The 24219-nt window shown below is 52.5% G+C and overlaps 1 protein-coding gene across 1 annotated transcript in view; it reads left to right on the forward strand.

Moving 5' to 3' along the window:
- ATP10A (ATPase phospholipid transporting 10A (putative)) overlaps window positions 1–24219 on the forward strand; it is a 102741-nt gene that overhangs the window by 30495 nt on the left and 48027 nt on the right. The window contains 1 exon segment of the mRNA XM_028503657.2: window positions 10262–10466. Coding sequence (XP_028359458.1) covers window positions 10262–10466 — 205 coding nt within the window.

Here is a 24219-nt window from a genome sequence, read left to right on the forward strand (position 1 = left end):
GGAGACAACCACAGTGCCCTTGGATAGAGGACTGGATGAAGCAGTGTGGTGCATATACACAATGAGATACTCCTCAGTCATAAGGAAAGGTGTGGCTCAGTGGATCGAGTGCTGGCCTGTGAACCAAAGGGTTGCCGGTTCGATTCCCAGTCAGGGCACATGCCCACATTTCGGGCCAGGTCCCCAGTAAGGGGCATTTGAGAGGCAACCACACGTTGATGTTTCCCTCTTTTTCTCCCTCTTTTTCCTCTGTCTGAAAATAGGTAAAATCTTTAAAAATAAAAATAAATAAATAAAAGAGAGAAAGAATCAGCTATTGTTTATGGAAATGAGGAGTGTGGATTATTAGGTACCATGAAGAAATGAGAGCATCTTAGGAAAAGTTCTTGAGAACCCAGGACCTCTCCGAGGTTTAAGACATCACATTATGTACATTCTGCCTGTGTGGTGAGAGCGCCATACCGAGTGAATTCCCGTACAAGATATCACCCTGAAAACTAAAAGTGTCTCCAAAGGGTTTTCTCTGCTTTACAAATGTCAAGAGTGTCCCATCCAATTCAGAAAAGACTGCAGTAGAGACAATTTGTCCAAAACATTAGGTTAAAAATCACAGAGATCCCTGGCCAGCGTGGCTCAGTTGGTTGGAGCATTGTCCTGTAACTGAAAGGTTATGGGATTGATTCCTGGTGTGCCTAGGTTGCGAGTTCGATCCCAGGCCCAGGCACATACGATCCCTAGCCTGGGCGTATACGTGAGGCACCCAAGTGATGTTTCTTTCTTGCATCAGTGTTTTTCTCCGTCTAAAAGAAAACAATGGGGAAAAAATGTCCTCAGGCTAGGGTAAAAATAAAGTCACAAAGAGGTTTCTGAGTTGTCTGTTCTTGGGTGTCATTTTGCTCTCCCAGGCTCGTCAGCCCTGGGGACATGGGTTCTCCAGCATGTTGTGCTGAGTAATTGTGTGGTCCTAGCGTGGGACTAGGTGGGCTGGGGGCCTGGGCCTCATTCTGAAAAGCCAGAGGCGTTCCTGTAACCCCGGGAGAGGTCTCCGCCAGCACAGCGCACAGCCCTCTGACTTTGCCTGTGATGGGTCAGTATCCTCCACCATCCTGACCCCCCCGAGGGCAGTCTCCCACGTGCACACGGGCCTCCCACACACATCAGGCCGTTTCTTCCAGCACGGGTAGCTTTTAGGAAACATCTGAAACAGAAAGTATTTTAGAAAACACACTTGTGCCTGTGGTTTAAACCCCCAAACCCCTTGGTGGGTTCGTGAAGGTAAGCCCCGCCCCTGCACAGTCGCTCCGCCCTCTCTCAGTGCCTCTGACTTGCGGTGGCCTTGACTGCTGGAGCCGCTGGGCGGTGTCAGCGAAAACAGATGTTTCGGTTTAGGGAAAGAGAAGACACATTGTGGACGTTGCGAAACGTTTCTGGGGCAAGTTGGCGCTGCAGATTTTGCCATTTCTGATTCGGTGCTGAGCTCCCACCTACAAGATTTTTAAACTCTGTCGGCCCTGTGCACGTGTGCTTTTAAAACATTCCTTTTTCCCAGAATGTTTGTCCTGGGCGCTTTAAAGCATCTGTCCCCAACCTGGGGCCATGTGGTCCGCCCCCTCCCCTTACCCCCAGGGGGCACTTGGCAATGCTGGAGCCGTGTTTGGCTGCGTCAGCCTGTGGAGAGGGGCAGGCTGCAGGCAACTCCGGCTTGGGCCAGAGATGCTGTTTGACCTCCTGGAATACGAGACAGCCAGGCCTCCACGAGGAACTACGGGCTGGCCTCAGGCGTGCCAGGGTTGAAAAACCTTACTTTAAAGCTATTGTCTCTGCGTGTTGTATAATGAGTGTGTATTAAATTGGGGGTCGTTTTAGAGTCTCAGTGGGTCTTTTTCAAGTGCTGTGAAAATGTTCCCTGTCCCTGTCTCCCTCTCCCTCTCTCTCTGCCCCCACACCCCCCTGCCTTGGTCCACAATCTGAAAAACAGGCCTTGGCACTAAGGATCGTTCCAGGAGATCCTTGGCTCTCTTACCTAAACCTCCCACTCAGGGTTTGCCTCATCGCATCCTGGTTTCTCCTCAGTTCTGTTTGCTCAGAAAAGCGTAGTGCACGCTCTCTTTCGTGAGCCAGAGGTGTTCTTCCGTCTGTTAGTGCTCGGGAGGTCTCAGTGCCGTCAGTTTTTGCCTGGGAGGTCACTTCCCCGTCTTCTCTTTCCCTTCATTGTGTCCTGTGGATCTTTCTAGATTTTTTTTACATGTGCACCTATTTTGACCTTGAGCCATGTGGAGGAAAAGAGCATGCATTCAGCTGTCTTGTGTATGAGACAGAGGCCTCCAGAGGTTTCTGGCTAGAGTTCTTTGTGTTGGCATAGAAATGATGAAACCCAATTTTAGCTGGAACATGCCCGACGTACCCAGGGGGAGTTTTGGCAACAGGAACCGTGGTAAGCTGACAGGCAGGCCAGAAGCAACTCATGTTTGGAAAAGAGGGTTTCTCTCTGCGGGGAGTAACTGTCCCGTGCCGTGGACCCGGGTGGGTCGACCCTGACCCTGTCGTCTCGTTTTCGGGGCCTCGGTCCATGAAGCCCCCTGCGCCCCGAGCTTTTTCACCGAACTGCAGTAAACAATCGCGCCGTTTTCCTAAGTTACAAAAACAAAGTAGCAGCTGTGGCTTTCATTCCAAACCACAAATCACGTGGAAGATGGGACTTGCTGTTCGTCGGTGGTGCAGTCACGTGCAGCCTGGCCGAGGGAAGACGTTCCCAGACCCGCGTGCTCCGGTGATTTCGCTATCACGCCAACATCACAAAGCAGCGCACGTACGTAAACCTGGATGCTGCCGCCCACCGCACACCTGGGCCATAGGCCCCTATGGCGCGAGACTGTGCAAAAAACAACGCGAGGTCACATCCAGCGCGAGAGGAAATGGTGTGATCGGGGCATGCGGTATAAACATGTCGTGGGCGAGGCTGCCGCCGGCAAGACACGGCTGCTGTTTCAGAGCCAACTTTTCTTTATAAGAAACAGTACGCTCTAAAATAGTGCTGAAAAGTGCAGTGTAGTGAATACATAAACCAGTAATATAGTCGATGATCATTGCCAAGCATCACACACACGTAATTGTGCGTGCTGTACTTTTTTTTATACGACTGGCAGTGCGGTGGGTGTGTTCACACCGATGTCCCCACAGACACCTGAGCAGTGCAGTGCGCCGTGACATAACAGCCACAGTGTCCCCAGGCCCTGGGCATTTTTCAGCTCCGTGATAATCTCAAGTTGTATGTGTGGTCCGTCGTGGACCGAAATGTCACTGTATGGCGCTGGGCTGTATTTCTGAGTTTATTAGTCAAAGTCAAAACACTCACTTCCAAAAAAAATAGGGGGGGAAAGGTCATGCCCCAGAAAATGGAAAGGGGAGAGAAAACGGAGACCGTGGCCTTACTCGGTTGAGGGCCCTGTGGACGGTCGGGAGCCCCCCGAGAGTGGGAAGGGCCGCTGGGGGCTCGCTGTGAACGGGGCCCGCTGAAGGAGCCTGGAGAGGTTGCTCGGGACCCCTGGGTATTGCAGCGGAGGCCCCCAGCCGGAGCCCTGTCCTGCTGGACCTCCTACTGAGTGTGACTGCTTAACTCGCTGGGACCGTTGAATGTCCCCCGAGTTGTGACCCTCAGCGAGAGACTGGCCAGGTGGGAGACATCATCACTAACTATTGATCATTCTAGAACCAGCCTGCCTCTTGGTGCTGTTTGTGAATATTTTCTGGGGGAGGGATTTTTCTAGAAAGGACAGGGCAGCTTTGCGCACAAGTGAACCATGCGGCACCTGCAACCAGGAGATGCCCTGTCTGCAAACAGGCCAGTTGGTCCATAGCCTGGCCCCCAGAGGCGGCGGGTGTGCCCTGCCCGAGCTGGGAGCGCTTCTCCAAGCTTCCAGGTCATCCATCCCAAAGCCCTGAGAATAAACTGCCCTTCAGCCCCAGAGGGAGGCCTGAGGCCTGAGGCTGGTGGTGTCGCTCTGCTGCAGCTCAGAGGGCCCCAGCTGCAGGTGGCCTCCCTGAGCTCGTGGCCTGTTCAGGGCCCACTTCCCAGTTTGTAGCAAAAACCACAGCTGGATTATTTCTGACCTTGAACGTGGGCCCTGCAGTTTGCAAATCTGCAGGTGTGGTGGCACATGGACCGAAGTTACCGAAGTTGGCTGTGCCGTATCTGTGTCAGCCCCAGACACAGTGCAGGTCTGGAACGGCCCGCCTCCCCACCCTTTTTCAGCCGAGTGGAGTTTTATTTTCAGACCACAGTGGTCTCCGGGATGCATGATTTCAAAGGGAAAAAGGGATGAGTCTTTGGCTTAGCGTTTGCCGAGCTGACCTCCTGCAGGCCACCGGATCGACTGTACTTTCAAAACCGGCCTCGTGGACCCGCACCAGGCAGATCTGGCCCTCACTGGGCACTTTCCGGGGTGTGGCTGAGCATGTACGGGGCGGCTGAGCTCCCTGTCGTCAGTCCCCACGTCTGTGAGTGGGACTGCGGAGGGCGGGGTGAGCGAGGATTCGCTGACAGAAAGGGGGCCCGTGGTCTGCACAGGGCTGGCCTGTCCGCAGCCAGCAGCATCTGGGGAATCTGCCCTTTGCTCTGCCGCTGTTACTAATGATGATGACGACGATGTCATCTCAGCACTGACAGAGAAATGGAGTTCAGACCTCCTGCGGGTGTGGAACCGTGTACAGGAGGCCCGCTTCTGGAAAACATCCCTGCCTTTCAAGTGACTGCGCTGGACAGGAAGCGTGGTTGAGGGATGGACAGGTGAGAAGGGGGAGGAAGGAGGACTAGGGGTGTTTGGGGAGGTGACCTTTGATCTTAGTAAGTGTGCGTTTACAGGCGTGGGTCATGGAAAGTTGCCCTTGCAAAAAGGGAAGTAAAACTGCAAAGACTGTGCACAGAAGCCAGGGACGTTTTCCCAGATGTGTTCCATAGGAAACAGAAGGGTGAACCGAGAGGGTTGAAGCAGGAGGTGTGGCACCATAGCCCCTTGCGTGCGTCTGCATCCCTGGGCCCCGCCCATGTGCCGGTGCCCCACCCACGCCCCGCCCACAGCCCCGCCCCAGGCCCCTGGCTGGCTGGCTCCCCGCTCAGGGCCCCGCCCAGGGCCTGGCCCCGCCCATCTGGTGCCCCACCCCTCTCATCTCTCAGTGGACACTCAGCTGTCATCGCTGCTTTCCTTCCTGCCAGATGGAAAAACTAAGCAACCCTTTCTGAGCAGCAACCCTTAAACCCTGCCTTCGTGGAGAGCTACAAAAAGTGACTCCTGTCAAATCCCTAGATCAGCTACTGCCTCTTAACGAAGTGCTTGGCATAAAAAGGTAACTACCACGAATAAGTAGTTCGATTCCGCCTAAACAAGTGGCCACAAATGATTCATTTAAGGGGTGTTAAAATTCTTGTTGGCTGCTTGTCTTTCAATAAAGTCTCTCACCCCTAGTGATATTCCCTTTTTCCAACACCCCTGCGTGGTGTTGTTTGGGACCAGAAAGACTCAGATTAAAAACTTCACAGCTTAGCGGGACCAAGTGTAAAATGTTGCAAACGGACTTTCCCAGAGGAGGACAGTTAATCATAGAAGCTGCGCATTAGCCTATGAAAAGACCTTCAGAATTTTTAGGGGTTTTTTCCCCCTCCTGTGTCAGAAATGTCAAACGTGTTCCACCTGTGACCTTTGACCTTCCGGATCAGTGTTGGGCACCTAGACCCTGCTAGACCCTTCCAGACCCTGAGCAGGTGTCATTTTTGTGGAGAAACCATGGACTGGACCTGGAGCATTCATGTCAGCCCATATTCCCAGAACGAACACCCTCAGGCCTCCTCAGGGTTTAAAGCACCCTTCAGACCCTCCAGGAGGCTTGCACTCCATGGGGAGGAGAAAACGAGTCTGGTTCGGCATTCCTTCCCGGTGGCGTGTTCCCCTCGGGCATGCGTGTTCCACACCCCCAGGCTGGGAGACTACATGTGCTGCACCCGACGGGAGATGGAGCTGCCGGGGCGGGAGAGGCATCGAGCTCCCGCTTCTGTGCAGAGATCGGAAATGCTGTGTGTTCGTCTTCTCCTGCTAGGCAATAAATCACTGCAGACGCAGCTGCTCAAAACAACACACACATATTCCCTCACGGTTCCCTGGGGCCAGGAGTGCAGCCACGCTTGGCTGGGTCTGCCTGGGCCTCCGCAGGCTGCACTTGAGGTCTGGCGGGGGCTGTGGTTCTCGTCTGAGGCTCAGAGCCTCGTCCAGCTCCTCCAAGCTCTTGGTGGGACTCAGCTCTCTAAGGGTGGTCGGACGGGGACCCCGAACTCCTGCTGGCTGAAGGCCAGAGGCCACTCTGGGCTCCTGGCCTTGCCCACGTAGCCCCTGCTTTGCCCTCGGAAACTTCCTGTATGTGACTTCCTGCCTGTGTCCTTGGGCCCCAGTTTATGGGGCTGCTGTGGCTCCCCCTGGCCCACCCGGGGGTCTCCTTGCTCATTAGCTCCTGGTGCACTACCTAGTCACCTGAGTCTCGCTGTAGGAGTGGCCCCCAACGTGCCCAGCCCCCACCTCACTCAGGGCTGGGGATCTCGGGCCATCTCAGAACCAGCCACCGCTTGGGGTGGCACCTGTCCTGGGAGGAGTATCACGCGGGCAAACTAAACAGTGCTCCTTCCTAAAGTTTCTGCGAACAAGCCCATAGTCTCGAGGACTGGGACGATTTTAAACCTGGTAATAAATAGCACAACCCGGATGTCTCAGGAGGAGCCTGCTGATCCTGCAGGAGGCCGGCGTCAGCCCGGGTGGGGCTACAACTCCGGAGGCCTCGGGGTGACTCTGGACACGTCTCTGTGGAGAGAAGAGTCCTCCGCCCTCACCACCCCGAAGCGCATCCACAGAGACCCAAGGAGACTGCGCACGCGCAGTTCACTGACGTTCGGGGAGTGGAAAACCCAGAAACGCCCGGGTCCGCGAGGTGGCGTCCGAGTTGTGTTGGTGGGGCTCTGTCCTGTCTTCCGTCCCCGCCTTTCTCAGTGCCCACAGCAGCGGGGAGAGTGCAGGGCCTGCCGGGCGCAATGACCCTCGGCCACCGGCTCCCTTGGCTGCTGCTATTCTCTCTGGAAGCCGCTCCTCCCAGCCGGACGTGGGTGAAAATGAAGTCCAAGGTCGAGGTGCGTGCGGGAGGGCTGGCGTCTCTTGAGGTCTCTGTCTCCGGCCTGCGGACGTCACGTGGTCTTCCCTCCCCTGCTGCCTCCCTCTGCAGAGACGCAGGTGTCTCTACCTCCTCTTCAAAGGACTCCAGCCCCTTGAGTGAGGGTCCCCCCTATGACCTCACTGCCACCCTCTTCTGTAAAGGCCCTCTGTCCAAATGCAGGTGCTGGGGGAACAATAAATAGAACGCCCTCCCCACATAACATATATTATATGTAATATATAGTGTATATAATTGGTGTAACTATTATATATAATCACAAAATATAGTTTTATTAACATATGCTATTTATAACATAGAATTATTATAGGTTGCATATAATACCGTATAACCTGTATTATATATATATACCATATTTTGCTGTGTATAATGCGCACCCTTTGCCCAAATGTTTGAGGGGGAAATAAGGATGTGCACTCTACGTGGGTAGTACTAATTCCGTATCTGCCTTCTATGACCAGTAAATACCGTAAATTCGTTACCGGGACATAAAGTTTTATTGTACCTTGTATCTGTTCTTGTGTGTTTTGTAATTATTCGCTCCATAAAATTTCTCGTACCATAACGTGTTCAAAACTAAATGCTAAAATTCCTTCCTAATACAAAAAGCAAGTGTCCAAATTTAAATAAGTACAAATGGAATTAAAAAATTAAAACGGAAGGGTTTTTTTTTTCCTGGAAGTTTGGGCCAAAAATGATACAGAGCAAAATACGGTACATATATACCAGTGTGCACATAATAGAGTGTGTGAAATATATGTGACACCCTTAGTATAATAAAGGCTAATTTCACATCATAAAAACAAATAGGAGAGAGGCCAGTGGGGATGCTGCAGGAATGGGTGTGGGGCCCAGACTAGTGCTGTGTTCTATACGGGGGGGCAAGGGGTGGGGGACTTACGTGCGGAATCTGTGGTCTCTTGAGGTCACAACAGGGTCCTGTCTTGTTGCCCTTCTTTCCCAAGAGATCCCTGAACCTGAGTCTCCGAGGGCCCTGCCTCTGTAGGGACCCCTGCGAGTTGTGGGCCTTTTCACAGGCACTAGGTCTCACTCAGTGCCCAACTCGGAACTTTCTGGTGCTCCCCGAGTCCTCACCCACACTGTCCCCAGAGCCTCCTCACCATCACTCAGGAGGGTCTCTAGGCACATCGGGGGCTGTGGAAGGGTCTCCTCTGGCCATCAAATACCTGCACCAAAGTTAACTTTAAAAACGTGCTCTGGCCCTGTTGAGCATGGCTCAGTGGACTGGGTGTCATCTCACAAAGGGAAAGGTCGCCAGCTCCATTCCCAGTCAGGGCACATGCCTGGGTTGTGGGTTCGATCCCCAGTTGGAGCACGTACGAGAAGCAACCAATCAAGGATGCATCAATCCCTCTCTTTCTCCCTCCCTTCCCCTCTCTCTAAAAGTAAATACATAAAATCTTTTTTAACGTGGGCTCTGAAGGGTCAGGTGAGCTAATGCTTCAGCATTGCAGGCTGCTGGGAAGTGCCGCTATTTTCCGTGAGTTCCATCCATGGAATGCAATTAAGGTAAACAGAATGCAGGCAGCGCCGGGAGCCTCCCCTCTGTCCTCATCATCACCTCCCTCTGCCTGTCCCAGTGCCAGTCCAGGGCCACCCGTGTCCCGGCAGCTCCCGCTGCAGCCAAGCCTGCCCAGCTCACCCTCAGAGTACCCGCTGCCCTCCTCTGGAACGAGTGGTGATTTTGCTTCTGGAAACTTCAGACTATTTTCAGCGGGCACCCAACCAAGGGTCGGGAGAAGACTAAGGAGCTGTTGTTTGCAGTGTTACAAGGTCAAGGTCTGACCTTCAGAAAAGGAGGAACACGGTTGAGTGTCCACGACGGCAACGTAGGGTGACCCCGGGCTGGAGCCTGGCGGGACTCTGTCACAGCTGGAGGGCATCCTCAGAGGACACCAGGCCTAGAGGGACGCGTTGGGTTGGCACGGGAAGAGTGCTTCTGTGCTCACATGGGGCACCTAATTCCGCAGCCCCCACGGGGTGCAACTACCTCGTGGTTTGGTCTCGTCTTGTATTGTTCTCCAAGGACAGAGTTACATCGAATCTACCTTTGTTGGCCCTAGCAACCAGAGCATGCCTTGCATGTAATTAATTGGTGGATCTTGAATTAGGAGAATACAGGAAAATAGAGGCTTGACATGGAAGCGCCTGGCTGGCATAGCTCAGTGGATTGAGCGCGGGCTGTGAACCAAAGTGTTGCAGGTTCGATTCCCAGTCAGGGCACATGCCTGGGTTGCAGGCCATGACCCCCAGCAACCACACATTGATGTTTCTCTCTCTCTTTCTCCCTCCCTTCCCTCTCTAAAAATAAATAAATAAAATCTTAAAAAAAAAAACCAACATGGAAGCAGATGCTTCTTCTCCCTCAGCATCTGGGGTAGCAGCTGGTGAGGAGCCTCTAGGAGTTTGCCTGGGTTCCCTCAAACCCACAGCGTGAAATAAACAGGTGTGTGAAACTGTCAGTGCTTCTCACAAAGCTCTGGAGACAGATGTGGCTGACTCGGTCCCTGAGATCCAGACTCACCGCCTGAATTTGGATTCTTTCGTAACTTTGTTTTGTGGAATGGGGACCCGACCGGTCAGAAGGTAGTGGTTAAAGTACAATGTGTTCCATTGCATTATTTTTCCCTCAACAATATCACCCAGAGGCTTTTAAAAATTGTATTCATTAATGTTTAGAGAGAAAGAGAGAGAGGGGAGAAAAGCAACAATTTGTTGTTCCATTCATTCATGCATTTATCCATTGATTCTTGTATGTGCCCTGACCGGGGATTGAACTCACAACCTTAGAGTATCAGGACAACACTCTAACCAATAATCAGCCTCATGTCTCCATGGATTTGTCTATGCCGGGTTTCATATAAATGGAATCATACTATTTGTGGCCTTTGTGCATGGTGTTTTTAAAACACTTTCTATTATGGAAATGTTCGACTTACCAGGGAGTTGTCAGAATTGTTACGTGAGCTCTGTGCGCCCAGTCTCAGCCACGGGGTCTCCCGCCGCCGTGCTATAACGACCATCTCCTCCGCAGGGAAGAACAGCAGTACGTGAGCCGGTTCTGGAAGGACCTCCGCGTGGGCGACTTCGTGCGGCTCCGCTGCAACGAGATCATCCCCGCGGACATTCTGCTGCTGTCCTCCAGCGACCCCGACGGGCTCTGCCACATCGAGACCGCCAACCTGGACGGGGAGACCAACCTGAAGCGGCGGCAGGTGGTCCGCGGCTTCTCCGAGCTCGTGAGTGACCCGGGGCCCCGCCCCCTACCTCGCATCCCAGGCGCCAGGGCCACAGGCTGGCTCCCCAGGGCCCCAGAGCTCCTGCACCCCCTCCATCAGGCCGGGCTGCTTTTCCTAGGTGACGAAGGCGGGACCCAGGGTCTGAGAGGACCCCTGACATGCCCGAGCCCAGACGGGTCTGTGGCTATGGGGGATGGGAATTAATCTTCACCCAAGGATGTTTTTTCAATTGATTTTAGAGAGGATGGGATTGAGAGAGAAACATCCATGTGAGAGAGAAACATCCATCAGTTTCCTCCCGTACACGCCCTCACCAGGGATCGAACCTGTGACCTTTTTAGTGTACAGGACGATGCTCCAACCCACTGAGCCACCCGGCCAGGGCAGGACTTGGTGTTTACGATTCCGATTTTCACTGTCCACCTTTGGGTTTCTCAAACCTGTGTTTGGAGTCCCTTTCAAGTTACCAGAAACACCGTGACCCGCTGGCTGCCGGCGCCGACCCAGCTGCTGCCCGCAAACAGCCTGTTCCCAGCACGTGACTCCTCCGGGGCGTGTGTGGCCTCAGCATCCCTGAGTTCCGTGACAGAGGAGCCCCGGCCACAGCCCCCGAGTCACAGCCTGAGCAGCCTGAGCGTGCTTAGGAAGGGAAGTGGGCTCTGACCACTGCACTCCCCAGCCGCCTTGTGGCTGGAGAGGCGAGCCCTGTCAGGGTGTCCAACCACCTGTCCCCGCCCTGCCCTCGCCAGGTCTGTGCAGGATGCGGGGGGAGCAAACCGCAGTGCCGGTGGCCCTCGGGGATCCGGAAGTGTTTGTGGAAGGGACGTGAGCTGGTCCTCGCAGCTGCTCCCAACGCCCGCTCTGCCCCGAGTCCTCAGCCCACAATGAGGGAAGCTTTAAGAAATGCCCAAGGGTCAGGGCACACACCTGGGCTGGAGGTTCGATCCCCGGTCAGGGCACGTACTGGAGGCAACTGATCCATGTTTCTCTCTCACGTCGATGTTTCTCTTCCTCTCTCTTTCCTTCTCCTCTTCTCTTGCTCTAAAATCAATTAAAAAAAAAAAAAAAAAAAGACGTCTCCCTGGGCCAGGGTTAAAAAAAGAAGAAACGCCCAAGACCATGAGCTTTTGTGGTTCGGAAACGATGTGACCGGGGAAGGTTTTCCAGTGTCACCTGCTGCGTGTCCATCAGTGCCACCCATTCGGGGTTTCCTCCCTCTGCTGTGGAGCCGGCCCTGCAGTCAGGACCCTGCTGGCATTTGGGGTGAGGGGTTCACCCTCTCAGGAGTGTTGGGGGGCTAGCATCCCTGCCTCCCCATCATGGGTGTTTCTGGCCATGTGCTCGGGCTCACCGCCAGCATCTGGCTTATATGCCTCTGTGCCCCTACTCACTTCCACCACAATTTCCTCATTTTAACCTTTTTTTGCACTAAGTATATGCTTGTCAGCTTCCTCAAATCTTTCTTGGAATGAGGCCAATCATGCCAAAAATTAAAGTGCGGTTTTTTTTTTTTTCAGTGAGGCACTCTTCCCCCAAATTAGGGAAGCTGGTGAAGTGTTGGTTAGGGACCCTCAAGGCCAAGTGCAGGCGGTTTCCAGGTTCCGTGCTGATGTGCTCCAGGGTCTGGTCATGAACGTGGCCCCGCTGTTCGCTGCCCTTCCGCCCCCGGGGCCCAGCTGCTGCAGGGCCTCCTGAGGCCGGCCTCTCGCTGGGTTTCTCCAAGAGACTCCCAGAACCCAGCTCATAGCCGCGCTCTGGGACACAGATCGCTGTGTGGACTAAGCCGAGACCAGCCAGGGGACGGGCCCCACTCCTTTCTCGCGATCTCAGCACAGGGTCAGTGGGAAACAGAGAGGCAGGCTGGGGCATCGCCCTGTGAGAGGGGCAGCCACACACAGAGGGGCCCGAGGTCACCCGAACGGCGGTGCATGGGGGCGCACAATGGACGACGCTTGGGATCCCGCGCTAAGCCCGGGGAAACGTCACACCTGGAGAGCAGAGCGTGCAGGGTCGGAGTACGGGTCAGGGAGAGCCACCTAGGGGTCTCGCTGGTCAACTCTCAGGACTAAGTCCCTGTTTCCTGTCTCCGCATTTTGTCAGCTGCTCCCATCCCCATAATATTTATCTAAAAGCCTCTCCTGCCCACGCTCCCCCAAAATAGCAGCGGCCGCCCTTCAGAGCTCAGGGCAACTTTATACAAATGGGGTTTGCAAGTTGCACGTTAAAAACTCACCGGTGGCTGCAAACAGACATCTACTGCGGGGCCCCTGAGTGCGTGAGGAAGGTGATGGAGTCGAGCTGTCATTTATTCAAAATTGCCAAAATGAGCATCCAAAGCAATTCAGATTTCAAAAAGTATTATCCTCAGCACCCAAAGTCTTCACTATGCACGCACGTTCTAGACCCTGTTTTGGGTGTATGTTTTCACTTTCTGTTTTTTCCCCTTTCTCCCTGAATGTGTAAGGACATTTTTATAGTACCCTCTCCGATATTGTTCTGAAATGTATTATTATCACTATTAAATACATGAACCGCCCCCCGGGAAAATAAAGATAAGACACCCTGGCTTCCAGAAGCCCAGCGATGGGAAAGCCAGTGCTCCAGCCCTCTGCACAGCGTGGGGTCAGCTAGTGTCCCCCGCAGGGGTCCCCCGCAGGGGCAGAGCCACCGCGGTGGCACTGTAAGATGCCCTGTGTGACCACTATGATGAGAGGGGGCTCCTGGGAGGAGTTGGATGTGGTTTGCACAGCAGAGGAGACCACTGAGGGAGGCCTTGACTGGGCGCGTCAGTCAGGGTCCCACAGGGAGGAGAAACCACCCCTGCTGCGTGCAGGGCGAGTTTGATGTGACGAACTAGGGCCAGGGGCGGGACAGTAAGAAGGGGCGGAGCTAGCCCCAGGGATGCAGTGCCCCCCACAGCTGACTCTGTGCCCACGGCGTGGCGGAGAAGCTGCAGGGGCCGTGCCAGCCGGAAGTGGGCCCGGAGGGGCGCAGGGAGCCACCCGCAGAGAGGTACCAGTCTGGGGAACCTGGGAGATGCCAGGGCCAGCTGCTGGCCACCGAGCACTGCTGGGGCCCGCTCTGGGGATGCCACCCTCAGTGCGTGGTCCCTAACAGAAGCCAGGGTGGGAGGGGGCTCCACCAGCCCTTGAGAAAATCACACCCTGTGTCCTTGTCCTGGGACCGGACAGTGAAGAAGAAATCCACGCACGCCCTCCAGTGGAAGGCCGGCCCCTTCCTCCAGCCACGTCCCTCTAGCGCCCTCTGCTGACAAGGCACAACGTAACTGCTCTTTCCACCTCTTCCTCGCCAGAAGTCCTTTAGGATGAGCCTGTTTGCTCAGGGAATGGTGCTAAGAAACAGGCATGTGGACTCGGAGGTCAGGGGGGCTTCCGGAAGGAAGGGCAGAGTCCTTTTGTGAAGGTTAGGATACGAAGGATTTGGGTGTAACGTATTGGAGGCAATCACACAGGTCAGAAGGTGTCTCAGAGGTGGAAATAGGAATTTATTTAATGAAGAGCACTGGACAAAGAGGATGGAGTGGCCAGAAGCAGGACCACGATGCATCTGTGGTCTGGCCAGACCCCCAAATCCAAGTCCAAGGCCAGTAGCTCCAGGAACTTAAACCACTCAGCCCTCTGGTCTCGGGCAAAGGAGACATAGGTATTGAGACTTCAAAGTAAGCTTGTATAGAAGTTGGACCCGGGCTTGGCTGGGTGACTCAGTGGACTGGAGCGTCATCCATTCACCCAAGGGTTGTGGGTTCTATTCCCAGTCAGGGCACATACAGGAGGCAACTGATCAATGTTTCTCACATGGATGTTTCTCTCTACCCCCGCCATCCACTTCCTCTCTCTCTCTAAAAACTCGATAAACATTTTAAAAGTTGGACCCAAACACCAAACGTGAAACCGTCACAGTAGTAACTCCTGGGGGGCCACACTTCCTCATGCCTTGCATCTGTAGTAGCACAAACATTTAAAAACACTATACATGTTTCTTTCCACAAATCTTGTGAGGTCAACCTTTTCACACCCTTTTATAGACAAGAAACAGAAAAAGTGAAGGGAGGAGATTCTGCCCAGGTGTCCCGAACCACAGTAGATGCGGGAGCCAGTTCTGGGTTCTGCTGCCTCCTCAGGTGGCGTCGGGGGGTGGGACCTCCAGCATCCGGGTCTTCCGTGTGACACCGGGCATCCGCTCAGACGCGCAGCCTTGCACGTGAAGCTGCATGCGTTCAGCCCCTACGTGAGTAGAGAAGTTTCTAGTTCATCTGGAACAGCCGGACAGTCCTTTCTGCAGAATTAGGAGCTTTCTAGGTGGCTAATCTTCCTTTAAAATCATTTTCCCCAGAGACTCATTTTTGTGATTTTTTTTTCATTCTTTCAACTAGTATGCGTTAAATACCTACCGTGCATCAAACGCAGCTCTGGGCACCGCATTGATGAAAACCAGCAAGCCCCGTAGAGCCCCCTGTGGGGGTCATACGACCCCTGCAAATAAGTGAGGCAGAAGGTGGGCGAGCCGCAGGTGCCGAGGAGTAAATGTTAAAGCCAGGCAGGGGTGTGACGTGGCAGGTGGGTGTTGGTATTTCCAGTGGGGGTGGGGCAGGCAGACCTCCCTGGAAACTACCGGAGCCCAGACCTGAGGCCCGAGAGCCAGTTGGCATCCTGGAGGAGGCATCTAGGAGGTGACTTCTGTGTTGGTTAATTTATTGACCAAAAATGACCCTCCAGGCCTTGGCAAGGGTAGTTCCGTTGTCCCGATGCACCCAGGTTGCAGGTTCAATTCCCGGGTCAGCACACGTACAAGAAGCCACCAATGAACACGTCAGTGAGTGGAACAACAAATCCCTGTCTCTCTCTCAAAATCAATAAATTTTTAAAAAATTCCCTCCAGTTTCTCTCTTGGATGGACCTTTGGGATTAGTGCCCACATCCCAGCGACAGACACCCACAGGGCCATCTGCTCCTCGCTGGTGAGGTTTGCGGGAAGAGCTATCACCACGAGGCTGCCAGAGCCAGCTGCTCCCAGGCAGCGTGGGCGAGTGCACACGTGTGCGTGCGTGCCTGCTGCGTGCTCCTGCTGAGGAGGAAGGACAAGACTGTCACCGAACTCAAGGGGCTCGCGGTCTGGGGTGCTCTGTTCAAAAACAAGGTGTAGTGGTCCTGGGGTAGTTTCATTTGCCATCCGAAAGGAGGCTTAAGCCACAGTTTAGATACATTATTTGGTCAATTACACGTTGAATTCTTCTTTGCAATTGGCTACACTCATTCCTTGAGTTCCTGTCAGACTCCTCCTGTTCGCAGCTGGTCTGCAAAGTACTGTGCTACATTTTAACATTTCTAACAAGACAGCGTGTGGAATCTCTCCTGGGCAGGAAGGAGTCTGGGAAGCCTTCTCCTCAGAGATGTAGTCAGGGTCCAAACCTGCATGGACTCTGAGACTTCACGACTGCTTCACGCAGACCTTTCTAAACGTATTTTATTGATTTTAGAGAGAGGGAAAGGGAGGGAGAAAGAGAGGGAGAGAAACATTGATGTGAGATGGAAACATAGATTGGTTGCCGCTGGTATGCATCCCGACCTGGGCACCAAACCTGTAGCCCAAGCATGTGCCCTGACCGGGGATCGAACCTGCGACCTTCTGCTTTGCGGGTGGACACCCAGCCGACTGAGCCGCACCAGTCGGGTGCACGGACGTTTTCCAGCATTCCCGCCGACGCTGCGGTGCACCAGGCACTCTGGGGCAGTGAAAGCACAATGCCCTCCCCCAAGTTACTTGACAGAATTCGAGGAGCTCAGAAAGACGACTTTAAAATTTCACCTACGTAGGAGGAAACGGTATTCTTTTTTGTTTGTTTCCACCTGCCCTTGCTCCCGAAATGAACTCCAGCGCAGGAAAACGAGCGGGGAAAAAGCACAGTCCGCAAGATTCTTTCTCCTTAAGCTTTTCGGGTTGTGAGCCTTCCATTAAATCTGCTACCTTCTCTGCTGTGGCATGGAGGGAGGACACAATTGATCACCCAACTGGCAAACAGAGACAGATGCTGGGTCTGTTCACGGGATCCGTCTCTCTCTAGCCCGTACAGAAAGAATCGCGGTTTTCTTGGAGGAACTGAAGTTAAGTCACTAAGCCCGTAATGTATACGGCAGGGCATTTTCATGGTCAGATTTCACAACCGCAGACTTCTGTGGCAGGATATGAAATATGGAACAGGAAAGGCTGGGGGAAAGAAAAGGACTCGGGGGCCACTAACTATATTTAGACACAAATTTTAATTTCAGCAAGCGCGGACATCCAGCCGTTGGTTAGGGAGGTGATGTGCTTCTCTGGGACTTCCGTGCATTATAATATCAACTGTGTTCACTTCAGGGGGATGTCATTTTGGTTGTCTAATTGGACTCTTTTTGTTTGTTTGTTTCTAATCCTAGTGGCTTTGCCAGATTCTTTCCCTTGAGCCTTGGAATTGCAAATACATGCTGTAGTGCTTCTGCAAGGAGCTCAGTGCCACGAACTTGATAATACCAGGCTAGCCCGACGCGTTCATCCAAAAATATTTTATTACAGGACTTGGAAACTCTTTGTGTGTGTTTCACTTCACGTAGTATGTGTGGCTGAAAGTGGTGGGGTTTTTTTTTTCCCCATTTGTGATGGTGTACAACGTGAAATGCTATTTTCCTTTGTATTTTCATTGTTAAAAACAAAGAATTTCATTGACTTCCACCTCTCCTAAATGTAGTTGAATTGCGTTACAAACTGCCAAGGGGGTGTGAGTCTCTCACATGCAGAGAGTAGGAATTTACCAGCAGGAAGCATCATTAATGAGAAATCTCCAGGTAACACTGTTCCTCTTCACAATCGAGTATGTGGGTGTTGGTGTTCCCAGATTCAAGGGGTTCACCATTTGGGGTGCAGTATTTCAGAACGAGACCCCCGAGAGCTGTGGTTGTCGCAGGTAGTTTTATGTGCTTGATCAGGCACGTAAGAGAGACGGAGTTTCACACCCCAAGTTCCGTCTCTGGGACTGGAAGAGACCACAGCTTGTATACACAATTCGGTCCATGCCCTGGTGATTTCCCTCTGCAGTTGGCTACACTTACCGACCGCTGCGTCTGCAAACTGCTGTGCTACATTGTTATATTAGCGAGAACCCCCCAGACCTAGAGACCCTGGTCCTCTCCAACACATGTGTGTTGCAGGCACGTGGGTGTAAGAAGTACGCCTGAGAAGCAACATAATAGCCAAAGCAAGTGATACTGCATTAGGAAGTTCTCTGGTTCGGGCATCTTTACATGCAGGAGAGGTGACGAGTCTCCCCCGGGGCTGAGACACACTGCGGCAGAGGCGGATGGGGAACCTTCCTTCAGTCTGGTTACCCAGCGCCTACTGTGTGCCTCGTGGGCTAGGGGACCGGCGGCCCGGTCTGTGCTCAGGGCACTGAGGGACACTCAGTTCCATGATGGTGTTTCATCCCACCTGTCTTGTGAGCAGAGCCCCACCCCCCAGGAGAAGGTGTCCCCGTAGCCACATCACGAGGCCAGGCGCCACACCCGTGTCCACGGCATTTGAATTCTTTGAGGTGCCCTAACCTGGTTTCTGGATTGTTGAGTCTGTTTCCCCGTGGTACCCAGAAGGACTGAGGAAGTTACCTGATGCTTTCAGAGAGCATGCGTTCCCGCCACGAGCGGGAGTCGGGGGCAGAGAGGTCCGTGTGCACGTTTGCACGCTCGTGATAGTCACCAAAGCCAGGCCGCACATGGGGAGCTGCCTGTAGGGGAAGCAGACGTCAGTAAACACTCTTAACAGGAGTGTGCACGAAACCATGCCGACTGGCAGTTCTGCATTTTAGCCCCAAATTAGGTTAAAACTATAGAGCCCTGGCGAGGTGCTTAGCTGTTTGGAGCGTGGCCCAGTGCACCAGAAGGTGGAAGGTTCGATCCCCAGTCAGGGCACATACGGGAGGCAACAGATCGATGTTTCTCTGTCTCTCTAAAATCGGTAAACATATCCTCAGGTGAGGGTTAAAAAAACAACTATGGAAGTAAGTTCAGGGCTTTTCCACCATGGCTAATGACTAACCCCCATGGTGAAGTGTGCAGAGGAACTGACTGAAAGGGCCGATGGGAGTTTCCGCCCAACAGAGACCAGACCAGGAGCAAACTGCCCTTGTTTGTAGGTTTTCAGTGGAGTCCTTTCCAGGGTCTGCCTGTCAGAGCGCCTCCCACTCCCCACCCACTATAGAAGGGGAGTCCTTGCCAGGGAGGACAGGCCTTCCCGTGGGTTCCAGAGAGTTCCAGGGAACAGACATGTAGGCACGCCTCGATGAGGTTTTGTAAGAATTGAGCCAGACAGTGGATTGAGCGCGGGCTGGGAACCAAAGTGTCCCAGGTTCGATTCCCAGCCAGGGTACATTCCTGGGTTGCAGGCCATAACCCCCAGCAACCACACATTGATGTTTCTCTCTCTCTCTCTCTCTCTCTCCCCCCCTCTCTCCCTCCCTTCCCTCCCTAAAAATAATAAATAAATAAAATCTTAAAAAAAAAAAAAAAAAGAATTGAGCCAGAGCTCAAACATTGTTCTCTGTCACGTACATGCCCACGAGACTCCCCCAGACAAAAACATCTCTCTGTGACTCGTGTGTCTTTGAGAAAAAAAGGGTAGAAATTGTTCTCACTCACCTGCGAGGCCTGACTTTCCGACAGGCGCACCTGCCTGCCGCTGGCTGCACACGCAAGCCCTTTGGTTGGGGTGATGAAGGAGACCAGCTTCAAAGGATTATGGGTCTAGGTTTGTTTTGGATGGAACTTCAAATGGTTGGTTTGCCCATCCGGCCTTTATCCAGCGCTGTGGAGCCTTGGCCGCCCGGCAGGAAGTGCATGAGGAGGGACCCTGTGAAGGTCCCGTCTCCACCTCGGCCCCGAGAGACCAGCGCCGCCCCTGGGAGCCGCCCCAGTGTTCTGGGGGTTGGCCTTTCGGAGTAGCGGGGGCAGGGACGGGTATGGTGCAGGGCTGGGTTTTTAGCTGAGATCGGTTTGTCCGTCTGGGGCATTGAGACTGGAGGCTCCGGGGAGAGGGGGGCATGGGTGTCAGCCAATGGGGAGCCATCATTTGTACCTGTTCTTTTTAGTTTTTTCCTTACCCGAAGACACTTTTTTTTTTCATTGCTTTTAGAGAGAGAGGGAAGGAGAGAGAGGACCATCAACGTGAGAGAGAAACTAGGTTGCCTCTTGCACGCGCCCAGACCAGGATCAAACCCGAAATCTAGGTAGGTGCCCTGACTGGGAGTCGAACCTGCAGCCTTTCGGTTACAGGGGTGACACTCCAACCCACTGAGCCACCCTGCCAGGGCCAGGCACATGCCCTTTGGGTCCTACTGTCTTTATCTCTGTCCCCTGGATAAGAAAATGCTTTCTCTCTGTAATGCTGTTGTGAGGCTTGCGGGGCAAATTAAGAATGGTTCCTGGCCTTGAGCAGTGTGGTTCCGTGGGTTGGGCAGCGCCCTGCAAAGTGAAAGTTCGCAGGTTCGAATCCTAGTCAGGGCACAGGCCTGGGTTGCGGTTTGCTCCCTGGTCGGGGGGGCCTGTACGACAGGCAACCATTCCATGTTTCTCACTCACATCCATATTTCTCTCCTCCTCTTTCTGTCTCCCATCCCTTCTCTCTAAAAATAAATAAATAAAATATATAAGGACGCCGTGCATGGCACGTAGTGCGCATGCGCAGTAAAAGGCGGTCCTGTACTCAGCGGCCGGTGGGTCACTGCCACCCACGTGCTGGCGTCCGGGATGAGCCGGGTTCACCGGTCACCACCGTTCAGGAGACAGACAAGCCAATGCAGAATTGATGATTTTAGGATTAAAAGGACACGGAGTCCCCGTGGAAGTAATTTATTTCGAGAATTCCCTGCGCAAGCAACTTTCAGCTTGTGAAAGCAAAGCCCTTGCTCTGGGCAGATTAATTTTGCTGGAGAAGGAACTCCATGCAGGGGGCGGCGTCCTTATTTTCCCGCAGAACCAAGTGTCTCGCCTCCTAAGGTGAAAATAGCCTCGGAGAGGTCGGGTGATAGTGAACTTCCTAAACGACGGGAGGTTCTTGAAAGCGGTTGTTTTTAGCTGCTTTGCAAGAATTGTTTAAAAAATGAAGACTTGGGGACAATGAGTTCCACGAGGGGAAAAAAAAAAGAGCTTGCTAGTCCATTTTCATGTACCAGCTTTACCCGCCCTTTTATTATTTTAAACTGCCTCACGGAGTCCTGGCTGGGTGGCTCAGTGGGCTGGAGCGTCGTCCCCGTACACCAAAAGTTCACAGGTTCGATTCCCAGTCAGGGCACATACCCGGGATGAGGGTTCAATCCCCCATTGGGGCACATACAGGAGGCAGCTGATCAATGCTTCTCTCTCTCTCTCTCTCTCCCCCTACCCCCCCTCCCTCTCTCTCCCTCCGTCCCTCCTTCCTTTCCTCCCTCCTCCCTAAAATCAGTAAAACATATCCCCTGGTGAGGATTTAAAAAATTTAAACTGCATTGATGAGATGTAATTGATACAGGAAAAGTTGTGCATATTTTAATGGGACAATTTGATGAGTTTCGACATAGCTACACACCGGGGTTACCAGCTACACCATCAAGGTCCCCGACATACCACACACCCCTAAGCTCATAAGCTCCCCCCTGTCCTTGGCTCGTCACATAACCCCTGACCTTTTCTGGTCACGATAGATAATTTTGGATTTTGTACAGGTTTCTAGAAATGGACTCCTACAATAAAGTACTTAGGTGGGTTTTTTTTTAAATTTTTTGTTTTGTTTTGTTTATCTGGCTTCTTTCTCTCAGTACAAATAGTTTGAGACTCATCCAAGTTGTTACCTGTATCGACAGTTTCTTTTTATGGCTAGTATGAATCCAATTATACGGCTTACCCCAACGATATGCCTTGTGATACATCCATCTATTGGAAGGCATTTGGCTTGTTGAAGGATTTTTTTTTTTTTTTTTGGCTGTTAAAAATGAAGGCGCGGTGGAAACTCATGTACAGGTCTTTGTATGCAGATTCGCTTTCGTTTCTCTTGGAGAAGCAAAAGAATACCCGGGAATAGAATGGCTGGATTGTGTGGTGTTTTGTGTTGAACTTTCTGAGAAACTGCCACCTGCTCCCCAAAGCGGCCGCACGGCTCTGCATCCCCGAGGCTTCCTGTGCGGCAGAGCCTCAGTTTGAATGGAGAGCTGGCCGCCGCCCCATGGGGGTTGCTGGGGACAAGCTAGGGGCATTTCGACAGCTTTTTAACTTCACTAGGTAACGCTGGGCAACGTGCACTCACCAGCAGGGTCTGAGAGCCCCCCCCCCCCCCCGTTCAGTCCACCCTCACCCGGTGCTTTCTCTGCTACCGGGGTCCTCGGGTGGGTACGTGGAGGTTCCTCCCTCTGCTTGACTGTGTACTGTCCTGATGACCATCGATACTGAACGTGACCTTCCTTTACCTTTCCTGACATTTCATTTACTGTTTTCTCATCCTGAAGACGGATGTGGAGCTCTTTGACTTCATCTTTAATATATTTAACATGTGCAGACGGCTCTTACTATCCCTGAAAATCAGCCATAGCTCGGCAAGCTTTAGATACATCGTATCATTAACATTGTTTAGGTAAATAAATGTATGTCCTCATTGCTCTGGTGACTTTTGATTTCCACTAGTTGAAATCTCTTCATTTGCAATTGCATTTCATAATTTCAAAGCAGATGTTTAAAATGTTCGTATTGCTACTTCTGGGGTTGGGTTGAATTCTGTCTTCCTTCATCTTTTTTGTTATTTGCTTTAAGGCTCAGAATATGGCCATTGCTTGTAAATGTGCGTGTAAATGGGTGTGCCACACTTAGAAGACTGTGCAGTCTCTAGCTGGTGAGTGCGGTGTGTCTGGAAGCCCCTGAGGTCGGGTTTGTTAACACGAAAGTTGCATGTGCCTTCCTGGCCTTTCGACTGTTCTCTCAGACACTGTGAAGTGCTGTGCAAACCTCTCCCCAGGGTTGTGGATTCATTTATGTCTCCTTTTTTTCTGTTCATTTTTGCAGCCTGTCTTATGACATTAACGTCATTATTAGGACTTTGTAAACTTAGAATTATTTTTATTTCCTTAATGAACTGAACTTTTTTTGGCCATTTCAGATCAACCCTTTAAGTTTTGTTTATTGATTTGAGAGAGAGAGATTTGTTGTTCTGCTTAATAATGTCTTCATTGGTTGACGCTTGGATATGCTGTGATTGGGGATCGAACCCGAAACCTTGGTGTGTCAGGACAATGCTCTAACCAAGTGAGCTCCCTGGCCTGCAACCCAGGCACCTGCCCTGACTGGGAATCGAACCAGCGACCCTTTGGTTTGCAGGCCAGCACTCAATCCACTGAGCCACACCAGCCAGGGCTGTTCTTTTTTAAATACAGAAATCCTACTTGATTCAAAGCCACTTGGTCTAATATTAGTACAGGTACACTGGCTCTATGTGACTCTTTACCAGCTATATCTTTTCACATTTTTTTTTGGTATCTGTATGTTTTCATTATATTTCTTATCACCATCATGTTTGGGTTCTTTAGTTCATTCTGACCATCTTTATAATTTCATGAAAAGACTTGTCTTGATTTACTAATAGTGTCCTAATGGGTACATCAGAGTGTGAAGCTTCCATCGTTGACCTGGTTCCCTTTTTGCCTTTTCTAAATCTTGGTTTGGTTATTCCTTACCTTCTTTTTATTACTTTTTTTATTGATTGATTTTAGAGGAAAGAAGAGAGAGGGATGGGGGAGAGGTGAGCGAGAAGCATCAACTTGTTGTTCCTCTTATTGATGCATTCATTGGTTGACTCTTGGATGTGCTGTGACCGGGGATCGAACCCACAACCTTGGCGTATCAGGAGGACGCTCTAACCAACTGAGCTGCCTGACCAGAGCCATATTCTTTACCTTCTTATAAGCATCCCTGGCAGCTTTGGGAAGGTGTTTTTATTACACTGTCCACTGTTTCTCTTTGCCCTCAGTTGGCCGTTGGGTCCAAACTTCCTGTCCTTAATGCTGGACGGCTTTTCTCCTGAGCCTCGATGGCTGAGTTCGCCCGGCCACTCTGTCAGTTTCCCCCTCGTCATCTCCACGTCACTCCCCAAGCACACACAAGAGCGCCTGGGCTGACCTCTTTGTTCCCTGTCCTCCACCCCAGTTCTCCCCCAACACCAGCTGCCTGCCTCTCTCCTGCGTGGGTGCCATGCAGGAGACCTTTCTCACAAATGCACCTGAGGCTGGAGTTCCCTTCCATGCGCCTGGTAAGAAGCCTTTGGCGATTCCTTCAGTGGTTTCTGAGACATGGCAGGTTCACCCCCCCCCACACAGCCCTGTCGTCACTCGTGCCACCAAGCCACCCACGGTGGGGGAGGAGGAACGAGGTGGCTCATGGCCATGAACCGGACAGGCTGGCACAGACGGAACCTGGCGGCTGCTGCAGCTTCACTCCGTGCTGTGGACACTCGGCACCGAGTTGCATGAAGTACAAACCCTTTTAAGAGGCTATTTTCAAGACCAGCCCTCACTTCGGTTTTGAAGTCGGTTTTCTGTAAAACAGCTCTCGCTGCCTGGCGTCTCTGAGCGCGCAGCCAGGTTCTCTCGCACATCCGATCAAAGGGAACTCGGGGCCAGCGGGCAGCCACACAGCCCGTGAAGGTGGCGCCAAGCACTGGGCGCCCGGAGGGAAGCAACGGCGTTTGATTTTGC

This window comes from Phyllostomus discolor, chromosome 12 (genome assembly GCF_004126475.2).
Source record: "Phyllostomus discolor isolate MPI-MPIP mPhyDis1 chromosome 12, mPhyDis1.pri.v3, whole genome shotgun sequence".
In the NCBI taxonomy this organism is placed as follows: Eukaryota; Metazoa; Chordata; class Mammalia; order Chiroptera; family Phyllostomidae; genus Phyllostomus; species Phyllostomus discolor.